General features: G+C 40.5%; 1 protein-coding gene across 1 annotated transcript; it reads right to left on the bottom strand.

The window, feature by feature from the left end:
- Window positions 1-2,540: 2,540 nt before the first annotated feature.
- LOC104621097 (WD repeat-containing protein C2orf44 homolog) lies at window positions 2,541-9,968 on the bottom strand. Its single transcript, XM_010287492.1, has 3 exons — window positions 8,093-9,968; window positions 5,314-5,431; window positions 2,541-3,162 (listed from the first exon to the last, which is right to left on the bottom strand). Exons 1-3 carry the CDS (start codon window positions 9,953-9,955, stop codon window positions 2,891-2,893), a joined length of 2,253 nt encoding a protein of 750 aa, XP_010285794.1. The 5' UTR covers window positions 9,956-9,968; the 3' UTR covers window positions 2,541-2,890.
- Between the last annotated feature and the right edge of the window lie 611 nt (window positions 9,969-10,579).

The following is a 10,579-nucleotide window of genomic DNA, read 5'->3' as shown; positions in this document are numbered from 1 at the left end:
ACAGAAAAGGTTAGTATTAACCCATATTACAGTTCAGCTGAAATAGAAAAAGTACTTAATTTACCAACAGTATTTTAGCGAGAGCGCAACAGCCTTAGTTGCAGCTTCTGCTCGTTCCTGCCCCCAACCCCCTGCATTAGACCACGGAGACTTCCAACTGCTTTCACATCCCTCCCCGAAGTTTTCAACATTGAAAAATCAAGTCTCATTACCATTAGTATTAGTACCATTCATAATAATATGAAACATCTTCAGCGATTTGGGCCTTCGTTTAACATTCAGCTTTGGTGAAAACCAGGTTTAGAAATGACTTCTTGACTGGAAATAAGCAATTCACTTAATGTAAGGATTTAATTCTTCTGTGATTCCTAGGGTTGTATTTCAAATGCAGTATTTGTCCACATGCAGATAACACACCATGAAGAACTAGCGTAATCCCTTGACCAAAGAGCTTTTAGCAGGCGACTTGCACTTGCTGTGTCTGCTCTGGTCGCCCGACACGGCAACGCCTTGTGCGCGTGTAGTTCCCAGGGCTCACCTGGGGAGCTGGAAGAGTCCTACAGGTCCAGAGCAACCTGAGAGTGAGCGCGTGCCTGGTGGGAGACACTGTCTTTTGTCAATCTAGAAACAAAACAAATAATAGACAATAATTCCAAAATAAGCAGCTAATTTTTATACACTGTTTGGCTGCATAACGAAATTACAGAAGCAGCGCTTGAGGCACGTGCAATTCAAGGCACCCCATCCGTGCAGGTGGCAGAGGTTTCCTGCAGAGCCAAGAGCACTCAGCCCTAACCCTCTCCTCCGGTGGGTTAGTGGGATGATGAAACCAGGAACTGGCACGAAACAGGACCGTCAGGGGGCTGAGCAGAAACACGGACCACCCCCAGCATCCAGCCTGCTTTGACCACGCACCCAGTGCTGAGGGTCCGAATTCAGTGACTTTCTGGTAGGAGTAACGGGGATCGTGGACCACCTCCTGATGAAGCAGGGACAACGCCTGAGAACAGGTGCTTGCTATGTACAGGATGAAGCCCACAATCGCCCAATTATTTTACTCGTTTTTCTCCTCCCCTGTTCATCAAAACCTGTTAAACTTCTAGTTGCACCCCACAACACTGAGTGTTCTTTGCAGCTTTCGCTGATGTTGTATCTTTAATACTGTATTTTGTGAACAGATGATTTTTTGACAGTGGCTGGATTTCCAAATAGGCAATAAAAAAGAGAGATTATATTAGTCCTGGGGCAACAGCTCCCATTCTATAATCTTGTCACTTGATTCCTTCTCATGCAGTAAATGCCACTGTGAAAGCCTGATAAACTGCTTAATGTTATCATGCTTTAATTTTATGGGTAGCAATCTTAGGTTACTGTCTTTTTTCAGTGCTGCAATCCATGCTACATAAACTTGTGCCATTTTCTAAATTTCACCTTTGCATCTTCTCTCTCTCTCTCACTACAAAAGCCCCTAGAACATTTTCTCCTGTCAGCCTTTAAACTGGATGTTCTCAAGGTGATGTGTTATTGGGCTTCCCTCTGCCTGTTCAACACTTACTAACTATGAAAATTAAAACCGGTGTATTGAAGGCAATGTTGTTATGAACAGTATTGTTTCAACGGTAACAAGGAAAAATCTCAATATGAAGACAAGAGACCTTCAGAAATATTAACTAGCAGATGTTTAGTTATTCAAATGTAACTGAAGTCATGTTATGCCTGCAACAAGGTACTGGGATTGGCCGGGATGGGGTTACGTTTTCTTCACAGCAGCCTGTACGGTGCTTTGGATCTGTGACCCAAACAGTGCGGGTGACACATCCCTGTTTTGGCCGCTGCCACGCATGCACCTGCACAGCATCCAGGCTTGTTCCCCTGTTCTGTCCCACCGGTGAGGGGCAGGGGTGCACGGGAAGCTGGGGGGCATGGCCAGGAGGGCTGACCCAGGTTGGCCAAAGGGGTATTCCATACCATGTCACATCATGCTCAGCAACAGAAGTTGGAAGGGAGGATGTTCAGAGTTATGGCACTCGTTTTCCCAAGTAACCGTTACACATGATGAAGCCTTGCTTTCCCACAAGCAAGGGACGTAGTGCATAAACTTCTCATTTTGCTTCACTTGCACACACACACCTTCTGTTTTACTTATTAAATTGTCTTTATCTCAACCCGTAAGTTGTTCTTCCTTTTGCCCTTGCAATTCTCTCCCCAGTCCTGCGCCGGGGAGCGAGCAAGCGGCTGCCAGCTGGGCTCAACCCACCACAAAAGATGACACACATGACAGCCACTTCCCCAAATCCCCACAGAGAAGCAAGCACGGGGAGGCGTTATCGGTGGGCAAAGGAGGGGAAAAGGGTCTTGCTTTTACACACTACAGCTATTCCACATGATCGTGCTTTGTCCCAAACTCCATATACCTAAAGTAGTGCTTACAATGACACCAGTGCAAAAATACATGCCCTTCTGCAGGCACTACTTCTAGTACACTACTACAGTGTAGTACTTCAGGCTTTGAGAAAAATGAGGAAATGGGGGACAAGGCAGTGTTTTCAAGTATTTCTTTATTATGCAAGTTTACTATCATCTAAAAACACCAACATATTAAAGACCAAGATGGAAACTTTAGCCCAGAAGCTTCTAAGAATGTGTGTTTTCAACCACTGATATGAAGACCTGGTCTATACTGCAAGAGGCATATTTAAAAAACACTTCTCAGTATAAAAAAAAGTTAATGTTTCCAAGGATCAAATAATTTAGAGACATATGCAACAAAAAAAATTATGGAAATCCAACAGAGATTTAAGACAAACTGCTGTTTACAATTTGCAGCCCTATACAGTAAATTTAAAAGTCTCCCATCATAAGACAAGCATTACAAAATCACTGTCAAAAATTACATTTGACTGCTGGGCTGTTCTGAAGGACTGCTGCTGCCTAAAGTCTTGGAGGAGCAGTCTCTGAGGACTTCCAAAGAGCTCGTGATATCCAGACTTTCAGAACAAGCAGGTCTACACCCTTCTGTAGAACTGATGATGTCCAAAGTTTTGGAAGAACGGGCACTGTAGCCTTTCGTACTGGCATCTCTTACGACTATCTCCTGCGTGGACGCAAACTGTAGTGGAACAAAGCCCTCGCTGTCTGCTGTGAGAACAATCCAAGATGAACCTGTGAAGACACGCAAATGTCTGTCTGTAACTTTTCCTGTAATTAGGTATGTCCAAGGTATAAAACACATTTCTAAAATTAAAGGTAAATGCTTCTGTATGTTTACCGTTTTTCTAGCAAAAAAAAAAAAGCATGGGGAGATACAGGTTGTATAGTCTCAAAAATAAAGGACAGTTAACTACTACGCGCAACAGCTTTCTGACCAATTTTGCCACTAGGAGACGAGACTATAGTAAATGCATGCTTCAAATAAGGAGAAGGAAAGAAATTCTGAACAGAATTCATAAGCATCCAGACTTGTTTTTAATTAGGTATTCATAAGCTACTTCACAGTGCTTAAGCCGTGCAGATACTGTAAAAAGCAGAAATTTATTAAAGTAAATGAAAAATTAATATCCTGAAAACAATTTAGAAACTGCTTCCATTATGTAATTTCCATATAATTAATTCCCATAAATACAAGGAAGAGATACTGTACTATACTGTACAAACCCCCTGTCTCTGGTCCATTTGCTATTTGACTTCACATCATTATTAGCATTATTTTTCCAATTTGAAATTGTTTACTGAATCCAAAACACTGACTTCTACCAATTCATATAAGCCAGAAAATTTTCATACTTGTATCTGTTAAGTTGATGAAGAAATAAAATAGAGCTTGTGGAGGGTAAGGGAATTCAGAGAAACAGTTCCAGCTGTTTGTAAATTTACATTATGTAACCATGTCACAAGTAAGGTCATGAGAAGATTGTGGCTTAAAAGCATACAACCCTTTTGGCTTAACATCTCATTTACACCAAACTTTAAAATGACTATAACTCAGGAAATTGAAAATAGCATTCCCACTTTGCCCATTTATCTAGTAATATTTGTAAAATTAATAAAGAAACCTACTGTAACACTACTTGCTTTAAAATTTATCTAGTAAGGCTAGTCACATGCATGATGATTACTCATTCCTGGGCAACCCATTCTGTTAAGTTTACATTTTTAAGCTAAAAATGAGAAGTCAAAACGAACACAGGTAATGGGGAGACTCCTTGCCAGGAGTTGTTGTTCAAGTCTTACAGCTCAAAATGAAAAATTAAGAGATCAGTATCTACAAAACTGTTATTGCTGGGTATATCACACATTCCTGGGTTGTGCCACAACGTTATTGAAACAGTGACTGTGTTTCAATGCAGGTAACTGATCCTGCAACGGGAAAACTACTAAACTAATGTAAGATAGTGGTGAGAAGCTTTTCAAGATTCAGTTGATAGCAAATTATCCGACTACAGCTTTATCTGGGTATTGGATATTAATATTAATATATTGGATATAATATTAAACATATTCCAACAACGGCTTAAAGAAAAATAAAACTTGCACAATGGTAAGAACAGCAGGCTTAAGGCCTTGGGATAGTTGCTCAGCAATCTGCAAGTAGACAGACAGCAGACACAGCAGGGAAGTAGCTGGAATACAGCACAGAAGACATCTGTAGTAGTGAGAGAGCATATCCCAAAGGTGTATTTTCCACCTTTCCCAAAAGTAAGCTGCTTAGAATTGACGCATACACAGACACACAGGATGTGCATGGGATGAACAGATAAGAGCAGAGCAGACCACGGCAATAATAAAGGTCATTTTCTTTGCAGCAAAAACTGAAGTGACATGCACTGCTGAATTTTATAGAGCTACTTTTGTGTTTATAAAAAAGTACAGGATTTCTTAAAGGAGACCAGGTGCTGGAACTACAGACTAAAATACAGAAAACTATTCCAAAAGCACCAGTCAACTTTAACCTCCTCATTACTCAGACTTCTCTATTTATTTATGTTTTTGGCTATTCTAAAATACCTGGTGAGGTATTTTCCTGTATAACAAGCTACTTGATAAGGAGGTTTATTACTATTTACTACTACTACTACTTTACTTTTACTAAACATGTAAAAGTTTACATTATAAAAAAAAAGCAGCAAAGATTCTTCTCAGTAAAAGCCCAGAGAAGAATCTTTATGTTATAAAACAAATGAGCAAACTTTTATTAATAATCTTTCATTATTTATTCCTTGTTTTTTTCCAGATGGGATTATGCACATTGCTGCCACTCACTGAGAACATCGCATGTGTTTGAAGTGTTTGTATTATTGGATAATTACAACATACCATGTTGCATTTCTACAAGAGAGAGATTGAATATCTGCTGGACTATATTTAGACGGAGTTTACCACCACAAAGAATAACAGCTCGTCTTTCATCTGAATCACTTCTGGAAAGCTGCTTCTGTAAATTCAAGAAAGAATCATTAGATACTGTGACGTATATTTAAGCAGAGAAGTCAAAATGGCATTAATCAAAACAGGATCACAGACATGCCTTCAACTACATCACTCACACAGAAGCCAAATGCTACATTCATTCAGGCCCATTTGCAAGATTTATACTTTAAAGTCTCAGCTCTCAAAGAGATGATCTGTGAGTGATAGCAGCAAGTAACTGCGAATTCACCACCTGTCAGAACAACAGGAGAGGAAACCATATGCTGCTGATGAAGAAACCATGAGCTGCATCCACAGCACAATCCTGGCTCTCGTCCTACCACCCATGCGGGACATTTTCCTGGGGAGTCTGTAAAGCAGCATGTTTTCTGTCCTTCCCCCTCCCTAATCCACAGCTTTAGAGGTGAGAACTGCTGCCCATGAATGTCCGGGACAAGGAACGGACTAACAAATCAGAAGGGCTTGTCTGTCTCACCTCTGAGCATCACTGTCCCAAGCCTTAAAATCCAAAAAGCGTCTTCAAAGAATATCCCCCACAGGGCAGAGCAAAGCATTTTTAAAATCTGCAAAAGATCAGTTGTTACCAAAACTACAAACTCTGTTGTTGTGCAGGATGAAATTCATACAACCATACTGCTTCCCAGGGGAAGCCTTGATAACATCTCTGGGCCATGACAAAACCACGATAAAGTAAATTCTGACTCCTTTTCCACTCTGTGGACAGACCCATCCATCCACAAGGAGGGTGTACGGTAGAGGAGAGGCTGGAGATGCACACATGCTCTTTGCCCCCTGCACCGATAAACTCTGCCCTCTCAAAAGACACTGCCTATTTGGGACATTTTGGGTTTCCTCAATATTTTGTAAAATACAGCTAATAACTTGGGCAGTACAGAAACGATCAGGGCTCAGCACATGAGGTGAGGAACCCTGTTCACCCGTTAATGATTTCTAAATCAAAAATACTCTGACTAAAGTTAAAATTCAGCATTTCCTGCCAGACTTTCCAATGTCACTTGTAATTCAAAAGTCAAACACTATTCTTGCCACAAATCATCAGTGATCAAAATATGTAGGTAAAATTGTAGCATTACTGTAATTTGTGAAGCACCCCCACACAAGCGTCGCTACTCTAGCTCTTGGAACACCAAGACAAGCTGGTATGTAACTCAGTTTCAAACTATATGTAAAAAGAGAGCGGAATATAAAAATTTGTGCTACCTCACATTAAAGTAGGCTTCTAAACAAACACCTCGGATAAAGGAGACACCAGACTTACCGAGGGAAAACTTTCATTTTTCAGAGTAATGCCCCATATATAATTAAGATTTAAGAGAGCTAGAAAAATTAGAGTTTTTACAATTATTAAATGTTCACAATAGAAAACAGTGAAGAGCGTGAGAGAATATCATCTAGGACCTAAGAGCTCAATGCTACAAAAGTTGAGAGTAATAACTTTTTTCAGTTATAAAGCTGAAAAATAAGAGCTTATTGAAAGGAAAATGGCAGACTTCAAATACTGACGAAGGTTTATTAATCTGACTTCTGGAAGAGACCCAGTAGATTTGTGTCATATTTTGATAATCAGGTAGCTTCCACTTTCTAGTGTGAGATTTGACAGTACCTTCTTTAAGCCAAGGAAAGTGTCTTTCACATGAAATTTGATTTTAAATCCATTTTTAAGCTATGTTAATGGCATTATCTGTTGCATTAACATCTTTCCTTCTCAGATGGTGCTCTGAACACTAATTAGCAACATTTCTGTTTCAGTACCAAAGCATTTTTCTTTGTTTCAGTCTCCATTATTTTAGTTGTCCTCACAGGAGGATGGGAGATTGATACCAATTCCCATACATGGAAATTTTCACTTGCCTAATTTTCTAAACAGAAAGCTTCAGAAGTTGCCTCGGAAAAACACTACCTTCCTAGAACTTCATAAAACTCTTTAATTCTGCAACTGAACTGTCACACATGGGCCCTCTGGAGCCCCACCAGCCCCTGTGCAGCAGCAGACAGTACGCCCGCCTGGGTCAGAGGCAACGGGCTCAACCCCAGCACGAGGTGGGGACACGGAGATGCATGTTCCCAAGTATTACATCGCTTTAAAAACACTGAAAGCCTGCAGAGTAATGGGAACAGCATGGAAATCTAATCCTATTGACCACTACATGATAATGGTCTTTGGTTTTTTTTCCTTCACAAAACCACCTGTTTTTACCACTCGTGCAGATAGCTGTGGAAGAATGAAAGCACTACTACAGCATCCATCTGAAAGGACTATACTTTTAGATACATTAGTTTAAGTCTAATTTAAAAAATTATCTGAAATATTTCCCTCATTCTACCTCCCATGAGAGAAAAATACAAATATGTAGTTTTAAAAGAACGGTAAATAGGGACTGAGATGCAATTACAGGAAGAGTAGGGAAGGACAATGTTACCAAGCCAGGCTTACGTAAAGCCTGAATAAGTCTAAACACTCCTCCTATCTGATTCACCTGCATCCAGTGAGATCATGCTTATGTACCAAATTTGCACGTACTAAACATTCACAGGATGTCATTCTTCCTGCACATAATCTGACAAGAGTTAGTGTTTTAAATCCATATAAAGAACATACATCCCTAAAAGGATTTATCACTAAAGCTTCCAATATTAAGATTACCTGGCAGGTGATGTTAAGAAAAGAGGGTTCCTGAGAGGATGGGTACACTGGAAGATTTCTCTTCCCAGATTTTAGCAGCTCAGTTAATTCACAGAGATGGTGCTGTAATTCCATGAAGTTACTAGACAGTTTTTCTACATTTTTCGACAAGTAACTCGCCTCCTTTTCACTTAAGAGGTTATTCTTGTAAGAATTTGGTATTTTGGAAACTGCATCTGCCTGCCTTTTTGGAGAGGTTGGCTTGTTAGAAAACGCCAGTGATGTGGCAGACAGTGCCACAGTCCGATTAACTGGTTCGGCATCGAGAGACTCAACAGCTGGAGGAAAATTCATGGAAATCCTTTTATCCTTGAGGTCACTTGTGTTCAACAACAAACTTTGCTCATAAACAGGACTCTTAATTTCTTCAATGAGTTTCCTTCTGCTGGTAGGGGACTGAATGGCAGCACGATCTGGTATCAAGAGTCCACGGCTGAGAGAGTGAACACCTGTAGAGAGATCATGAGGTATGTTTGCAAGGTTCAAACTGGAGCTCCCATTAACTGATGCAGATGCTGAAGGACCTGTTTCAAATATTAGTTCCTTAATCATCAACCGGATCATATATTTGTCTGATCTTGAAGAGGGAAGAAATGCAGGGTCAGTGAATTTTTGTCTTCCAACTAGTATCAGTAACAATGTATTGGTCAAGAAGCACAAACCCTTTGGTTTCTCATTTTTCTCTAGCTGAATTTGTTGAATATTGGGTAAATTGGATGAACTCAGCGAATAGACTAAAATAACGTTGCAAGTATTGGAGGCAACTGATACAGTTTGAGTTTTGGGGTCAAAAGCCATTATATCAGGAACCAGAATGCCTGGGATGCTAACTTTTTTGGTAGAGGTAACCTTTCTTTCAAAAGTCACCAAGATGAGATGTGAAGAATCTTGGCCACTTCCCGTTAGGTAGTCCTTGGGCCTCAGATGAAGAAGAGGGCTTGAATCAGCACCCTGCTTGCTAGAAAGTATGTGAGTTAGATCCACAGGAGATGTAATGACAGACAAGGGCTTCTCAGAGTCCAGCGACTTCTTCCCCCCATCCATGGAATACTCTTCCTCACCGCATAAGCTGGACTGCGAGGGGAAGGACTCTGTTTCAATGCTTGCTGGAACTTCAAATGCAACACCAGCATTTAAGCCACAGATCTTGTCTAGAGGAAGCTCAGTGGCAACTGCAATTTGGAAATTCAGAGTAGCTTCCACAGCACAGATATAGCCACCCACATCAAAGATTGGGCAAAAAGAACAAGCATTCAGTGTTTTCTGAGCATCATCCCAAATATAAGAATGAAGGGCACTGCCTACTCCCACTACTAAGCGATTGCCTTCCTTCGTCCAACAAGCGCAGTGGATGAGACCACTGCCTTTAATATCTGCTTTAATTCTGGAGTTGTTGAGATGAACAGAGTGTAAGACAGAGGCATCCCGTGTTGTTAGCACAGCCAAGATCTCCTTCTTCGGATGCCACACACAACCTTGGGGGAGCACTGGAAATGGCTCGCTGATGTCGCAGATCTGAGAGACTAAGAGCTTATTTCTTTCTGTAACATTAAAACAGAGCTGCCAAATGGTGATATGTTTTTTATGTTGAACAGCAAGCAGAGCGGGAGCATCAGGGGGACATGGGCCCCAGTAGAGTCCGTGGACATGTTCAAACTGACCAACAACACTAGAGTCACCAAATTTTGGTTCTCCGTTATGAAGGTGTAAAGAAGTTAGTATCACCTGTTTCCCATCTGTCCAGGCAATACCATGCACAGGGTGAATTGCTTGGTACAAGGCATTAAGGCCAGTTCGGAGAAGCTTCGCCTTTCCTAGCTCCATGATTTTTAATGTGGGACATCTAAACAAATTAGAATGAAAAGAAAAAAAAAATATTATTGTAGATGACAGAGAACAATACCTGTATGATTATTTACCTTATGACCCTGCCAATGCTGGATTCTTCCTTCCCGTGAAGTCAATATACACGTAATGTTCATCTACGCTTAATCCCCAACCCTAGAATTTTTTGTTTCTGATGTTTCCACAGTGAAATGAAATTTTAAGAGAATGAAACTTTGCTGTTTACATAGGCTTAGTTTGCTGCACTTTCATGGCAAGACTAGTCCTTTCATTCTAATTGGCAGGTTGCTGCTTCTCAGAATACATTCAAATTACTTTAGTATTAAAAATTTTCAAAATATTGCCTCTCACTCTCAGCTTCATGGACCATTTGTGATCAGATAATGTAATCCCTTAGCAGTATAACCAAGCATTAATGCATTATCCATAAATCTGATCCTGTATTAAGTGGGTGAAAACGAGGCATTTGTATCGTTGTTCCAGAAAGCTCTCTAAAAAAGCAAATGCGATGTTGACAAAAGTTAGGGCTAAAGCAGATTTTTCTGAGGAGATGCATGAAAAAAGAATTTAAAAGAACTGAGAACACCGGAAAGGGACAAACCC

Source organism: Phaethon lepturus, unplaced genomic scaffold, assembly GCF_000687285.1.
Source record: "Phaethon lepturus isolate BGI_N335 unplaced genomic scaffold, ASM68728v1 scaffold44795, whole genome shotgun sequence".
Taxonomy (NCBI): domain Eukaryota; kingdom Metazoa; phylum Chordata; class Aves; order Phaethontiformes; family Phaethontidae; genus Phaethon; species Phaethon lepturus.
Note: the sequence above shows the minus strand (reverse complement) of the source record. Positions and strands in the feature narration are given on the sequence as shown.